We start from the raw sequence: 17,906 nt of genomic DNA on the forward strand, positions 1-17,906 counted from the left end.
AAGTGAGAGAAAATGGTGATGGGAAGGTAGGTATCTTGAAGATATATGAAGATTCCACCAGTCAAAATATATGTGAATGAAAAGCCAGAGCCTTGTCACTTATTACTCCCTCTGCTGAGTCATGTTGCCTGTTCCTAATCCATTAATTGTAACAGTGTTGACTATTGAGAGATTGAGATAAGATGGGAGGGTGTCTTCATGAAAATGTCTTTGAAAGCTCTCACACCAGGTCTGAATGAAAATATCACTCCTGACAGTCTCTCCAAACAGAGCAGAATTCAGAAGTCCAAAGGCTTTGGACACAGGTCATGTTGTCAAAAGTCAAAGACTTCTTCCTCATACAGCACTAGGTCCGACAGGTGGGAGTAACTAGAAGCAGGAAGAGATGACATCTCGACTGGTTCTTAAACAAATTCGTTGGAGTCCACCAACACTGAAAGCACATTGTCATCCACTCACTCCTGTGGAGGGGGAGAATCTTTCCTTACAATTGTCTCTCTGCTGCGAGGGAAATGTGTGAATATGGACATTCTCATTTCACAGTCCCTAAAAGGGAGAGATTATATATAGGGCTGTACTTATTAGGAGGCTTTGTAAAAAAAATGAGAAAAATTCCCATACTTTCTAGGTCATTCAGTGAAAGAGCATCAGTCCCCTTTCTTTTGTTTCCCCGAAGAAGGCAGGACAGATTTGCAATGGCACCAGGTAACCAGTGACTGGTCAGCATACAAGGATGGACTGGACCCTGTGACTATTGTCTGATGCCTAAGCTGCTCAAATCAGTGAAATCACTACCGTTTCTGAATTAATGCATGATTTGCTTGTTACCTTAGCCAGACAACCATCTTGGAGATGGTGCTGCTCCATCTAAAGTGGTAGGAGCAGCATGTCTAGAGGTATTTATCTCTTGGGATGGAGTATGATCGATCCCTCACTGACAGAGATGACATAGGATCGAGCATCAGGGATCCTCGATTGCCTAGCCATGGAAGTTCATCATTGTGTTTTGAGACAGGGGATATTGAATCTGACTTCTGTTCCTATATTTATTATTGTTATTGTTATTTTCAATATCTGCTTTATTATTCCCTTTGTGAGACAGTTTAAAGAAGTTGAGATTTACTCCTCCCTTATGTGTGGCAACTTGTTGCCAAGTCCGACACTTCATTGCTCCTTGCATGCTAAGCATGTTGTGTGAAGGTTACTATGATGTCATTCCTATCTCCACACTAACTTACACCTTGAGATGTTATATTCTGAAAGAGAATATCTATACAAATATAATTGAATTTTTATGCAAATAAGTAACAAATTCAGCAAGAAAAAGGGTACATACCCCATTAACCCCAATACCAGAAGAAAGAGTAAGAACACGATTTACTCGAGCACCATTTGATTAGCAAGGTACACCTCCACCCCCATCCCAGCTAAAACCTACCAGGAGTTCAGTTAATACTCAGCTATAAAAAGGATTAATTTGATTAACACTTTGCTACAAACATGAAGCTGAAAAAAAAGTCTTAAAACTCGAAATTTGCTGAGCGAATTTGCAAATGTTGGCAGGGTAAAGACATCCAATGAAAAGTGGAACACTATTTCTTATGGGCATAAGATGTAAGAGTCAGACTGCGACTGTGTTCCTTCTGTTCTAGTGTACTATAACATTCCATGCTAACTGGATGATGGAATTTTTTAGCTCGGATACGTGGACTTGCATCCAGGAAAACGTATGTAATACAACAATGTCATATAATGTATTGCTGTTATTAAACCATTAAATTGCATGTTGTCTTTTGTAATTCAGTATTAAACAAAATCAAACTTTGGTATTTAAAACAAAAGATCATGTCCTGAAACATTTGTTTCCTTTAGTTTCTCAAGATATGTTTGATGTTTGTAAGCAGTTCATGTTACTGTTTGCATAAAACAATGAATATAAATATATCTATACTTACTCATTTTTATCAACAGTTTGTATGTGTTCATAAAAGTTCCATGCTGCTAAAGTCAAGTTGTTACTAGCTGACTCCAAGGCACCTACAAAAGAGGCTTATTTCACTTTTGTGAAGACATATATGGGTGTTAATGCAATGTGATAAATTAAGACAAGCAGAAATTAAGATGTCAGCTAGAAGACTGCATAGCTAATTTGCTTGGATGTGTGTGTGTGTGTGTGTGTGTGTGATTTGGATTTTAATATTGCTTTAACAATTTTTCAGTCATATCACTAAGATGTCTGCCGTGTGGCAGTTTATAGTGATGTCTAGCACTGGGGCTTCATGCTGCAGACATGAAGCATGATGTCCCACCCAGTCACATTATCCTGAAACAGGCCAACCAGTCCTAACAATAACTTCTTAATTCTCAATGCTAAGGGAGGAAGCTGTTAGTACTGTTTTTATAAATCTTTGGTATTACTCAACCAGGGATCGAACCTGCAACCTCCCACATCCAAGGTGGACACTCTAACCACTAGGCCAACAGATCAGTCTGCTTGGATGTGTGTGAAGTAACTAATAATAATAAAAATTGGAGAGGTGTGTGTGTATGTCACAATTTGATCTCCTGTTCTGTATGGTGCAGTATTAATCCCCAAGGATGCATGTTTATGTAATTTGCTTACAGCTCAAGCAAGTGCATCCATTAAATAGTGGAAAATAAGTTACTAAAGTTTCCATATCATTGCATCCCTGGCAGTCATGAGACTTTGGGGAAAAGTGGCCTGAATAGGGCTGATAAAGCTCCATGCATCTAAAACTCACATAAATAATTAAGATATATGGGCATTACTCATAATCAGAGTTATGCATAACCTTGACAATACAGGTGTGGTAAATAATCAGTTTCATCCAAATGTATTGATGATATATGGTTATAAAGAAGTTGGATTAAAATGTATTCTAAAATGCCATCCGTATAGTGATTGCAAATGTCATACCATCGGATACCTGAAATAATATATGTAGGTCTCATTAATAATGAAAATAACTATTACATTCCATATAGTGGTTACAAACTCAGACAATCAGATGCCTAATGAAAATAACTCTTACAGTCCATATCGTGGTTACAATCTCAGACAATCAGATACCTAATGAAAATAACTCTTACAGTCCATAACAACCTCAGACAATTAGATGCCTAATGAAAATAACTCTTACAGTCCATATCGTGGGTACAACCTCAGACAATCAGATACCTAATGAAAATAACTCTTACAGTCCATATCATGGGTACAACCTCAGACAATCAGATACCTAATGAAAATAACTCTTACAGTCCATATCGTGGTTACAACTTCAGACAATCAGATGCCTAATGAAAATAATTCTTACAGTCCATATCATGGTTACAACCTCAGACAATCAGATACCTAATGAAAATAATTCTTACAGTCCATATCGTGGTTACAATCTCAGACAATCAGATACCTAATGAAAATAACTCTTACAGTCCATATCATGGTTACAACCTCAGACAATCAGATGCCTAATGAAAATAACTCTTACAGTCCATATTGTGGTTACAACCTCAGACAATCAGATGCCTAATGAAAATAACACTTACAGTCCATATTGTGGTTACAACCTCAGATGATCAGATGCCTAATGAAAATAATTCTTACAGTCCATATCGTGGTTACAACCTCAGGCAATCAGATGCCTAATGAAAATAACTCTTACAGTCCATATCATGGTTACAACCTCAGACAATCAGATGCCTAATGAAAATAATTCTTACAGTCCATATCGTGGTTACAACCTCAGGCAATCAGATGCCTAATGAAAATAACTCTTACAGTCCATATCGTGGTTACAACCTCAGTTGATCAGATGCCTAATGAAAATAATTCTTACAGTCCATATCATGGTTACAACCTCAGACAATCAGATGCCTAATGAAAATAACTCTTACAGTCCATATCGTGGTTACAACCTCAGAAAATCAGATGCCTAATGAAAATAACTCTTACAGTCCATATCGTGGTTACAACCTCAGACAATCAGATGCCTAATGAAAATAATTCTTACAGTCCATATCGTGGTTACAACCTCAGGCAATCAGATGCCTAATGAAAATAACTCTTACAGTCCATATCGTGGTTACAACCTCAGTTGATCAGATGCCTAATGAAAATAATTCTTACAGTCCATATCATGGTTACAACCTCAGACAATCAGATGCCTAATGAAAATAACTCTTACAGTCCATATCGTGGTTACAACCTCAGACAATCAGATGCCTAATGAAAATAACTCTTACAGTCCATATCGTGGTTACAACCTCAGACAATCAGATGCCTAATGAAAATAATTCTTACAGTCCATATCGTGGTTACAACCTCAGACAATCAGATACCTAATGAAAATAACTCTTACAGTCCATATCGTGGTTTCAACCTCAGACAATCAGATGCCTAATGAAAATAACTCTTACAGTCCATATCGTGGTTACAACCTCAGACAATCAGATGCCTAATGAAAATAACTCTCACAGTCCATATCGCGGTTACAACCTCAGACAATCAGATACCTAATGAAAATAATTCTTACAGTCCATATCGTGGTTACAATCTCAGACAATCAGATACCTAATGAAAATAACTCTTACAGTCCATATTATGGTTACAACCTCAGACAATCAGATACCTAATGAAAATAACTCTTACAGTCCATATCGTGGATACAACCTCTGGCAATCAGATGCCTAATGAAAATAATTCTTACAGTCCATATCATGGTTACAACCTCAGACAATCAGATACGTAATGAAAATAATTCTTACAGTCCATATCGTGGTTACAATCTCAGACAATCAGATACCTAATGAAAATAACTCTTACAGTCCATATCATGGTTACAACCTCAGACAATCAGATGCCTAATGAAAATAACTCTTACAGTCCATATTGTGGTTACAACCTCAGACAATCAGATGCCTAATGAAAATAACACTTACAGTCCATATTGTGGTTACAACCTCAGATGATCAGATGCCTAATGAAAATAATTCTTACAGTCCATATCGTGGTTACAACCTCAGACAATCAGATGCCTAATGAAAATAACTCTTACAGTCCATATCGTGGTTACAACCTCAGTTGATCAGATGCCTAATGAAAATAATTCTTACAGTCCATATCATGGTTACAACCTCAGACAATCAGATGCCTAATGAAAATAACTCTTACAGTCCATATCGTGGTTACAACCTCAGAAAATCAGATGCCTAATGAAAATAATTCTTACAGTCCATATCATGGTTACAACCTCAGACAATCAGATGCCTAATGAAAATAACTCTTACAGTCCATATCATGGTTACAATCTCAGACAATCAGATACCTAATGAAAATAACTCTTACAGTCCATATCATGGTTACAACCTCAGACAATCAGATGCCTAATGAAAATAATTCTTACAGTCCATATCATGGTTACAATCTCAGACAATCAGATGCCTAATGAAAATAACTCTTACAGTCCATATTGTGGTTACAACCTCAGACAATCAGATGCCTAATGAAAATAACTCTTACAGTCCATATTGTGGTTACAACCTCAGACAATCAGATGCCTAATGAAAATAACACTTACAGTCCATATTGTGGTTACAACCTCAGATGATCAGATGCCTAATGAAAATAATTCTTACAGTCCATATCGTGGTTACAACCTCAGGCAATCAGATGCCTAATGAAAATAACTCTTACAGTCCATATCATGGTTACAACCTCAGACAATCAGATGCCTAATGAAAATAATTCTTACAGTCCATATCGTGGTTACAACCTCAGGCAATCAGATGCCTGATGAAAATAACTCTTACAGTCCATATCGTGGTTACAACCTCAGTTGATCAGATGCCTAATGAAAATAATTCTTACAGTCCATATCATGGTTACAACCTCAGACAATCAGATGCCTAATGAAAATAACTCTTACAGTCCATATCGTGGTTACAACCTCAGAAAATCAGATGCCTAATGAAAATAACTCTTACAGTCCATATCGTGGTTACAACCTCAGACAATCAGATGCCTAATGAAAATAATTCTTACAGTCCATATCGTGGTTACAACCTCAGGCAATCAGATGCCTAATGAAAATAACTCTTACAGTCCATATCGTGGTTACAACCTCAGTTGATCAGATGCCTAATGAAAATAATTCTTACAGTCCATATCATGGTTACAACCTCAGACAATCAGATGCCTAATGAAAATAACTCTTACAGTCCATATCGTGGTTACAACCTCAGACAATCAGATGCCTAATGAAAATAACTCTTACAGTCCATATCGTGGTTACAACCTCAGACAATCAGATGCCTAATGAAAATAATTCTTACAGTCCATATCGTGGTTACAACCTCAGACAATCAGATACCTAATGAAAATAACTCTTACAGTCCATATCGTGGTTTCAACCTCAGACAATCAGATACCTAATGAAAATAACTCTTACAGTCCATATCGTGGTTACAACCTCAGACAATCAGATGCCTAATGAAAATAACTCTCACAGTCCATATCGCGGTTACAACCTCAGACAATCAGATGCCTAATGAAAATAACTCTTACAGTCCATATCGTGGTTACAACCTCAGATGATCAGATGCAAGAATCGATATGTGTGGGTCTCACTAATAATAAAACTAGCACTTGATACTATTACCTTATGTACAAACTTTAATTCAACTATGATCATAAATGATAGATCAGTAACAAGCTCAATCAATCAGATACAAGTGTGTCACTTTAATATGCTTCTATTGGCTTCTCATCAAATTTGTCCAAGATATTGTTAATAAAAGCCTATTTGAATTATTTAGCATGCATAAATGTCACCGACATCAGTAAATGTCACTAACAAGTCTGAAACCTAAAAGCAAATGCTTTAAAAAATAAACAAATTTTTCAGGAGATCTCCATTTCCAGTTGGAGCTCCCAAACCAGGAAAGAAAAGGAATCTTACTGGATATGCCACTTAGAACAGTGAAACCAGTTGGTTTAAACCAAGAAGATCAAAATAAAATAACCATCCACAAATAAAATTATCTTTTGCAGCCGCCATATTTTCTTTGAAATAATTCTCTAAATTTGCTTAATAGCCTATGACTACTATAATAATGAAATATCTGGGATATAATTTGCACTTACATAAATTTACATAAAATAACAGACATCATTATGGCTCATCAGTTTCTAGGTCAATACAAATATTTTCCAGTATCAGCAACAAGCTGAAATAAACTAGTTGAAACATAATAAAGTTGAAAGGTTTAATTCCTGTAGAAACATCCATGCAAAGTTTCACAAACATAACCTTTTTCTGTTTTCATTTGTTTGTCTTGTCTATGTTTTGCATTTGTCTTTGAAAAAGACTCATTAAAGAGTCAAAAGTGCTCAGGCTAGTTAAATACTAATTTCGCACTATTCGTTGTAAGTTTATTGCATTAATCTTAATCAATCCCTGACACATATGATTCTTTGCTGGATCCAGTGCACTTGAAAGTATTGTTATTTGCCATATGATTTGTATTCTTTATATATATATATATATATATATATATATATATATATATATATATATATATATATATATATATATATATATATATATATATATATATATATATATATATATATATATATATGATGTATCTACCTAGAGAGTTACTTGCAATTATTGAGCTTATTCAGATTCTCATCGATGTAAGCTTATAAAGAAAGATCGATCACAATCTGTTTAAATGTCAAAGCCTCTAGAGTCTTCAAACAATAAGACAATCACTTGAGAAAACACCTTATTAATATGAATCCATGTTGCTCATAATTGAAATATCCTAAGCTCTCAATTACACAAGCTACACTTCATGGAATTAAAGTGTTCACATATTCAGCTAATCACAAGCATACTTCATTAATCTGTATAGATGTCACTCATAATTGAACTCCTTCAAGATCTAAATGACATATGCTTATACAGTAAGTGTGATCACTATCTGTTAAGAAATGAAGCCCCTTGAGTGTTCACAATTATCAATCAATTACCTGCAAAAACTTCTCATTAATACAGATGTAGCTCATAATGAATCACCTCCTAGATATAAGTAATATAAGCTGATGCACAAAGTTTGATAACAATCTCTTTAAATGTGAATCCTTCATAGTGTTCACAAGCCTAGATAGTGTTTACACCCTTCCATAGTGTTCACAAGTCCCAATAGTGTTTGCACCCTTCTATAGTGTTCACAAGCCTCGATAGAGTTCACACCTTTCTATAGTGTTCACAAGCCCCAATAGTCTTACACCTTCTATAGTGTTTGCAAGCCCCAAAAGTTTTCACACCCCTCATTAGTGTTCATACCCTTCTATAGTGTTTGCAAGCCCCAAAAGTGTGCACACCCCTCTATAGTGTTCATATCCTTCTATAATGTTCACAAGCCCCCAATAGTGTTCATACCCATCTATAGTGTTCATACCTTTCTATGTTGTTCACAAGCCCCAATAATGGTCATTCCTTTCTATATTGTTCACAAGTCTCAATAGTGTTCACAAGCCCCAAAAGTGTTCATACCTTTCTATAGTGTTCACAAGCCCCAATAGTGGTCATACCTTTCTATATTGTTCACAAGCCTCAATAGTGGTCATACCTTTCTATATTGTTCACAAGTCTCAATAGTGTTCACATCATTCTATAGTGTTCACAAGCCCCAAAAGTGGTCATACCTTTCTATAGTGTTGACAAGCCCCAATAGTGTTCATACCTTTCTATATTGTTCACATGCCTCAATAGTGTTCACACCATTCTATAGTGTTCACAGGCAGGATAACAGACAGTGCACCCAATGCAGTCCATATCAGAGTCTTACTTAGCCAGAAGGGCTAAACCAGGGTAAACCTTGCAAAATTGTCCAAGAGCAGATTCATGAGCACATTATTTGCTCAGGAAACCTGGCATTATTAAAGTCAAAAGAAGTAATATCATTTTTTACTTATTCCTTCAATGCAAACCACCCTGATGCAACTACCACACTCATGAAATTAATTGTGTTATTTGCAGAAATGCTTTAACATGACCTGAAATTACTGTTCCTACCATGACATAGTCTATTAACTAGAAAGAATAAAATGGATTAACTTGAAAGGATAAAATGGATTAACAAGAATAATTTCCCATCATATTCTACAAAGTAATCACTAATAATGCTTACCAATATTAACATTGTGTTCTTGCCATACAGTTCCAAACTCAGCCTTCAGTGTGACTATAAAGCCTGATATGGCCTTGGCATATCTCCTTACATCATATGACAGCAGCATTTCATCAGCAAGTTTCCTGAAAGGGAAAGCAACATGGAGCAACAAATGATTTCGCTGTACCCATAATATCATATGTTCCTTAGATGTGTGAGACCCCATACTCTGTTATGGATTTGACTAATGCAGACATATTGTAATACATTGTAAAGACATTATAATACTTTATGGTCTGATCTATATACAGTGACTACATAATTATATGGTATACAAATCCCACATCTGCTGCATAAACTTACAGAGAGAGAGAGAGAGTCAGTGTGACTTACCAGCTAAGAACTCCCCACAGTCTTGCCATGGCCAACGTGTAGTTGAAGGATGGGTCTATAAATGTTGTGTACATGTGGAATGTTTCATATGCAGAGTGATATAACGGGTAGGAAAGTATGTCCCATTTTTTCTGGAATAGGATATATTTGTGTTAATTAAAAAAGACTAAATTTTCTTTCTGAATACAGCCATGGAAAACTATAGAACTTCATATTTCCAGATACAATACTTAAATTTTAGTCATGATTCTAGTAACATTTTATATATACATGTGTATATATATATATATATATATATATATATATATATATATATATATATATATATATATATATATATATATATATATATATATATATATATATAACAAGAATAAGGCATTAAAACTGTCTAAAACATTTAATGCATTTTATATTATCACTGATGTGTTCCTGTGGGATCCAAGAATAGCATGAATTCCTCTGTGTTTTTTTTTTATTTCTCTAGGAGATTTGAAGTATTTAAGTATTTAAAGCACCATTACTAGAATACCAAACAAGTGTGTTGATCTAATTTGCATTAATGTCTATTTGTATGACTAAGTTATAGTGATTTTTCTGGGGAAGCACCCTAAGTTATGGAAGTTTGGCAGTTTGTGTGCACATGAGCAAGGCAATTGTAAAGTGTAATTTGTCCAACTGATTACAATTCATATTAGTACATAAATTACAACACTCTAACCTGTATAAGAATATTATTTATAATAAAACTATTCTGTTATCAAGGTTAATAAACCATATCTTATTAATTCCATATCTTATTAATTCAACTGTAAATAATTTATTAACACAACATGATTTTTAAGATTAATGTGTTATAATGCAATCCTTTCATTCAAAGATACCTGAATGAGATTCAGTCATTTCACTACACTAAACCTAATAACCTATTTTGCTTCTTTGTCATTTAATAAATAAAATCTTCCATTAGATCAAATGAAACTTTTCAAACTTCTTGAATAATTGCAATCTTTGCTTTTCAAAATGTAGAATTTCATCTTACTCCAAAACCTTTGAAACAACACTTGTGCAAAATCCTCAGTTTCATATGCACAAGCATCATAATTTTATGAACTAAAAGGAAGCTCAAATTGTTTATGACATTTACTTCATGTATGCTTTTTATAGCATGCAATATTACAACTGTTCTATTATGTAATTCTTCTTCCAGTAAATATTTCCCTAATGGTTGTACCGAGTTGAAAACTCTATAAAAAATTTCATTGAACGAAAGTAAAATAAACTCACTTAAAAGATTATCTGTATTAAGCAACCACCTAAACATCCAGTGCTAAGTCAAAAAGTTGTATAAACCAAGATATCAAAGAAATGAACAAATATTAGCCAACCACCTGCCCTCTAAGGCCACATATCTCACATATCTCACATAAAGCATGGATAGATGATTAGGAGAGTTGTCACAATGACATGTCATTTCAAATCTCATCTAAACTGACATGCACTTCAGATCTCATCTAAACTGACATGTCATTTCAGATCTCATCTAAACTGATTTAAGTAAATGTTTCTATATAAGTGAAAGGTCACCTTTCATGTAAATGAGGACAAATTCTGCAAATGTGATTTTCTAAGTAACGTTGCTTAAAACCTCCTAATAATTAATGTACGTGTAAATAGCAAGTAGGAATGAATGAAAATTTCATGCAAAATACTTTGTGATACAACATGACCATTAATTAGTATTATAATATCAGAATCAAGCCAAATCACCATGTAGCCTCCGACACCATTTTAACTTTGGCAAAGTTCACTAGCATGAGTTACATTATGAAAAACAAAATATGAAACTTGTAAAGTGTGTATGTTTATTGCCACCCAATGCAAGCAAATTCTGATATAAAAAAAGAAAATACTCATATACATGTAATATATTCTGTTTTCTACATGCATGATGTAAAATATTTATACCATATTAATTATAGTACAATGAATCTTGAGAGGCTAATGAAGTCTTTCCAAAGACATAATCACTTTTTGAAACAATATTTATTGGTGGATAAATAAACTTGCTCTGTTTTCTCAAAATCTTTTAAGCATTAAACTCAAGGTCAATCTAAACATTGGAAAACTTTGACATTCTTTAAGTTTGAATAGAATCAATGCAGACTCATAGACCTTGGTTTCTCTCAATGATGCTAAAATTCAATCACTTGTGAAAATATCTCATCACAGAGCTTAAACTCATGCTCAAATTTTCAAATGTTGGATCCACTAGACTTCTGCTCATAGTGAAGCATGACCCAAGAACATTTTGTGATTATCTAATTATTTGTTTTGGCCACACACATGCCAATGTTTAGTGAGCCTGAGTGATGCAACATATGAAATTGAACTTTGGTGTTTCGAGTCAGAGTTCTGTTAATTTCCTCAGACTGCTTCATGACTATATGACCTCATTTGCTCAGACAGTTTTATGTCTATGGGTCCTCATTTGCTCAGACAGTTTTATGTCTATGGGTCCTCATTTGTTCAAACAGTTTTGTGTCTATGGGTCCTCATTTGCTCAGACAGATTTATGTCTATGGGTCCTGATTTGTTCAAACAGTTTTGTGTCTATGGGTCCTCATTTGCTCAGACAGTTTTATGTTTATGGGTCCTGATTTGTTCAAACAGCTTTGTGTCTATGGGTCCACATTTGCTCAGACAGTTTTGTGTCAATGAGTCCTGGTTTGTTCAAACAATTTCTTGACTATGTGGCTTGATTTGTTCAGACAGTTTCGCAGTTATGGGGCCTGATTTGCCCATACAGTTTCACCACTATATGGTCCGAGTTGTTCAGACTGGTTTATGATATGTGCTGTGATTTTGCTGTTTTGAGCTTCAGTATGAGTGCATAGGTTAAAAGGTTATCAGAACACAGGACTGGTCCCATATTCACAAAGCTTCTAAACTTGACTGTTCGCTCAACTCCAAATAACTTTTGTCACAGGTCTTTTATTTGTAGCTACTTTGAAATCTAGAAATCTATTGCATTTCAAAAAGTTTTTGTTACTGCATGTAAACAAAATTTTAATTTTGGTACATACTCCTGTTAAGATGTTTTGTAAATATGGGGGTTGGTCTCACATGAAAGGTGGTCTCAAAATACATCATCTTTTCTAGGATGGATTTCCTATTTAAACTGACATACAGTAGTATTAAATTAATAATGTAGAAAAGAATGGATGAAAAAAGAGTTGATAGCTCTGATTTAGTTGAAAGTCAAGACCTTATTTCCAGTAAATTAGTTTAATATTTGGTTTACTAAGACATTTTATAATTCAATTCAGTCTTGTAACAAACTCTAACGTCCATCCAATATAGTTTAATATAAATATGAAATAAGTGAGTGAAAAAATATTGAAATGCCTGTTTTGACACAAATTTCTCCAAAGCAGGGTCTCTGGAATTATTGGACACTACAATTAGATGAGTCTTTTGGATAGATACCAAGCAAATAACTTCAAATGGGATAATGTTGACCTCCAACTGGTTTATCTCCTAAAAGATGTTGGTGATATTCAATAATAAATCTTACAAAAATAGGCACCCATGTGCAGAGACTTGCTGGATGAGGTACCTATGGTTGACATTATGTGTTTTTATCAATAATGTTTTCCACAACTGTAGTGAGACCAATTATATTATAAAGATGTTCTTAACATCACTATCATCTTATAGTTATAATTAGTAAAAGCCAAGAATGAAATCAGGAAAGTAAGGTAACTTTAAAAACTAACATTGCTGCTATCTTGATTGGAGCTTTTGATTGATTGACTTTCTCGAGGTTCGCAACAAACTAATGTAATTCATATTAGGCCAGGATTTCATAAACAGACCTTAGGACTGGACTTAAATGGAAGTCTGGAATCCAGTGATCTGATTGGCTGAAATTTAAGCCTCACTAATAGCTTGATAATAAAATGTTTAAGTTTCATGTAAACCTTAAGGCTCTTTTGTTTTCATTAGGAACAGGTTTAAGAGAATACTATGAGTAGTGCTGTGTATTCACACAATAGATATTCGAGGTAGCTACTGAAATTATACTGTCCATTTTAACTAGATCCTTTGCCAATCACCAACTGGTTGGGATATTTTACTCTACTATTTAAGTAGATACAATAACCAGCTATGTGATATTTTACTGCGCAGTGCATATATATCCTTTACCAATCACTAGCCTCGTGGCTGTGAAGGTTTACTGCATTGCATACTTAGACCCATTGCCAATGACATGCTGGCTGTGAAGGTTTACTGCATTGCATACATATACCCATTGCTAATCACCAGCTGGCTGTAAAGATTTACTGCATTGCATACATATACCCATTGCCAATCACCAGCTGGCTGTGAAGGTTTATTGCATTGCATACATAGACCCATTGCCAATCACCAGCTGGCTATGAAGGTTTACTGCATTGCATAATAATAATAATAATAATAATGACCTTATTTAAAGAGGGTAACACAGTTAGCTAAGAACTAATCTACCTTGAGGCCCTCATACAAAGGAATTTATTTATTTTAGCTGCATCTCTGAAGCCACTGGATATATTGGGTTTGGAAGAAGAAAATAGAGTGGGCATTTCTAATCTCAACTGGAATACTATTTCAGAGCAGAGTTCCAGAGTATTGGAAACTTTATTAAAATAACTCCTTATTTGGTTTGGGAATTTTATACTGTTCGGTAGACACGGATCGCAGGTGGGGAGTATTACCAGGTAGCCTATACTGGAATAGTGATTGTAAATATTCAGGAGCACTATTATGGGATATCCTGTACATTAATTTGGCTTTTCTCAAACAGATTCGGTCTTTAATAGGTAATATTTTTAACTTACCAGCTAAATTTTCCTCACTTTCTTTCTGGATTGATATTATTCCAAATGCTCTTTTTTGAAGATGTGCCAGCTTTGCTATGTTTTTATCCTTTGAATTACTCCATACTGTATTACAGTAGTCTAAATATGGTTGTATGTAACTGTTATAAAATAGTTTTCTGTGCCTTTCAGGGAGAAAATGTCTTATAGTACTGAGAAACTTGAATTGACTTTTTTACTGATATGTTTGATATGTTCAGTCCATGATAGGCATACACATACCCATTGCCAATCACCAGCTGGATGTGAAGGTTTACTGCATTGCATACATAGAGCCATTGTCAATCACCAGTTGGATGTTAAAGTTTACTGCATTGCATACATAGACCCATTGCCAATCACCAGTTGGATGTTAAAGTTTACTGCATTGCATACATAGACCCATTGCCATTTACCAGCTGGCTGTGAAGGATTACTGTTTTGCGTACATAGACCCATTGCCAATCACCAGGTGGCTGTGAAGGTTTACTGCATGGTATACATAGACCCATTGCCATTTACCAGCTGGCTGTGAAGGTGTTTACTGCATTGCATACATAGACCCATTGCCAATCACCAGGTGGCTGTAAAGGTTTACTGAATTGCATACATAGACCCATTGTCATTTACCAGCTGGTGTGAAGGTGTTCACTGCTTTGCATACACAGACCCATTGCCATTTACCAGCTGGCTGTGAAGGTGTTTACTGCTTTGCATACATAGACCCATTGCCATTTACCAGCTGGCTGTGAGGTGTTTACTGAATTGCATACATAGACCCATTGCCATTTACCAGCTGGCTGTGAAGGTGTTTACTGAATTGCATACACAGACCCATTGCCATTTACCAGCTGGCTGTGAAGGTGTTTACTGCATTGCATACATAGACCCATTGCCATTTACCAGGTGGCTGTAAAGTTTTAGTGCTTTGCATACATAGACCCATTGCCAATCACCAGCTGGCTGTGAAGTTTACTACACTGTATATGTAGACCCATTGCCAATCACCAGCTGCATGCAGGATAGTTATAACTGTTACTTGTGAGTGTGGATGATATGGAAGTAAAATATCTATATCATTTGACAAAACAATTGTTTGGTCCATGGGTTTTCAGGAAAAGATATAGCATTTTCATGAACATTAGATACCTGAATGCTATTCAGAATCTATTGTTATATATATATATATATATATATATATATATATATATATATATATATATATATATATATATATATATATATTATGTGTGCGAATTTGTTTGATTATAGATTGTAAGGGTCATTTAGTGGACAAAATATTACATAGCTAGTGTTGTTCATGACTGTGCATGTGTACTTTAAGATAAGGTCATTTTGCTTGAGTGAACACGTTATTGTGGCTTGTTGACCTTGGAAGAAGTAGAAGAAATCCAGATGAAAAATTTGGGATTTGAGTTCTTGTCATGGGTTTCCCCTAGAAAAATGAGATGACCTACTTCCTGATTGGTTAGCTGCTTAAAGACCTGATCTTGTTTACAGTTAGAATGACCTAAAAATGATTATTTGAACCTCATTCTGGCTCTGAAATTGCATCTTCATTTTTCATTTAAGGGATGTTTACCTGAGAATTAATTATTCCATTCCAAAAGATCAGTCTTAGTAGTCATTTCACTGTGTTCAAATATTATTTTAGAGAATTTGTTTATTTCAATTTTTCATTGGAATTACATGGTGCTCACTTTAGGACTAACTATTTTTGGAATTAATGTGATTCATTTAAGAGATTTTGGATTATATCATTGTGATACATCAAGACTATCAGCACATCAAATTATTTCAGACTGTTGGCTTATCAGCACAATAGATTTGATGTCATTCAGAAAACCACTGGAACTCATTTGTAATACTTGATACTTTTGGACCTGTGATAGTCCTTTTATGACTGTTTTAGGATTTCATTCACTATACTGTAAATTTGTTGATTTTTTTTGGCATCTTTATATTTTAAGGAAATAAATTATCACTTGAATTGTATCAATCTTTTTGGTTTTTGCTCTTTTCTGTTACTTAGCTTAAGACCATAGAGTCGTAACACTATACTTTAATACTTTAAAATTCTTCCATTTAAAGTGTACCTTGAATTATAGTATTATAATTTCATTTAATTTATAAGGTTTTGAAGAATAAAATGGTATATCATGTTCCAATACAAGTAAAATAACTCTTGATAAATTCTCCAGAAGAAGCACAATTCTTGTATTATTAAAAAATACCTGTTTATCCTTTAGCATTTATTATGTTTTATTGATACAATCTGCAAATTAACACAATTGCAAACTGTTTCCATGTTTATAAGAAACTGTATCTTAAGATATTGTCATATGACCCATGGTTAGATGAACACTGGACTTATTACATTATCATAAATGTTATTATGTAAGTGTGAACAGAGGATATTTTCTTTTTCTACACTAGTACCTGATATATTTCATCACATGGTACAAACAACATGATGTTTTAATGAGTGGGTAAGCCTTATGAAAGTGAAAAGAGTTATACCGCCTTTGCAAACATGTGATGACACATCAATATTATGTTTCATTATCAGAGATTTCCATGAAAATTTGAAGAGCTATACTACCTTTGCTAAAATGTAATGCGCTTAAAATTATGATACTTAATTGTAGGAGACTTACATAATCATAATCGTACCACATGTCAATACTGGGCACTCCAGCTCTTTGGTAGAATGCAGCCATGTCACTTACTGAACCAAGGGAATAATAAACACTGTAATAATAATAATACATGTAATAATAATAATAATAATAATAGAAGCAACAGCAGTAGCAGTAGTGCAGTTTACTCACAATAAAGCTACTCAGTATACTGCCGTCCCCATTATGGTATGGATAGGGGTATGGATTCTGTTCAATCGGTCAGAAAGTTTGTTTTATCATCATAGTATACTTCATATTAACTCCTCATTCATGATAGTGCTATTTCACAGAATTATTTTTGTTGTTTAATTGGAATATCTTCAAAGTGGCACCCATCAATAGGATTTATAATGCTGTAAAGTAGCAGTGGTACACAGTAATAGAAGGAGTAGTGCTGGTAGCAATGGTGCTGTTATGTATATCTATATTTTTGTAACTTTTGATACATGACTGTATCTATATTCTGTGTAATTTTCATTCATGATTGGGAATTGTAGTGATCATCTATAAAAATGATAGCTAATTTTTATATATGGATATTGGTTCTATTTTAAGTTATTAATAGCGCCTCTAGATTGCATAGGATCTATAGATAGTCATTTCTGATCATTATTAATATTAATAAACCTGTTTACTAGTTTGGTATCATTTATCATTGTATAGGTTGATTAGGTGGGTTCTTACAAGAATTAAATTAGTTCCCATTGGATGG

General features: G+C 34.4%; 1 protein-coding gene across 3 annotated transcripts in view; it reads right to left on the bottom strand.

Annotated features, from left to right (window-relative positions):
- The window catches only part of LOC149786101 (glutamate carboxypeptidase 2-like), a 214,628-nt gene that overhangs the window by 12,197 nt on the left and 184,525 nt on the right, over positions 1-17,906 (bottom strand). For all 3 annotated transcript variants that reach the window (XM_089976416.1, XM_089976414.1, XM_089976415.1), the window contains 4 exons: positions 17,171-17,264; positions 9,595-9,725; positions 9,220-9,344; positions 1,956-2,037 (listed from right to left, as the gene is read on the bottom strand). In XM_089976416.1, coding sequence (XP_089832542.1) covers positions 1,956-2,037; positions 9,220-9,344; positions 9,595-9,725; positions 17,171-17,264 — 432 coding nt within the window. The remainder of the gene's footprint in view (positions 1-1,955; positions 2,038-9,219; positions 9,345-9,594; positions 9,726-17,170; positions 17,265-17,906) is intronic.

Source organism: Sinohyriopsis cumingii, chromosome 12, assembly GCF_028554795.1.
Source record: "Sinohyriopsis cumingii isolate HCF-2022 chromosome 12, ASM2855479v2, whole genome shotgun sequence".
Classification (NCBI taxonomy): Eukaryota; Metazoa; Mollusca; class Bivalvia; order Unionida; family Unionidae; genus Sinohyriopsis; species Sinohyriopsis cumingii.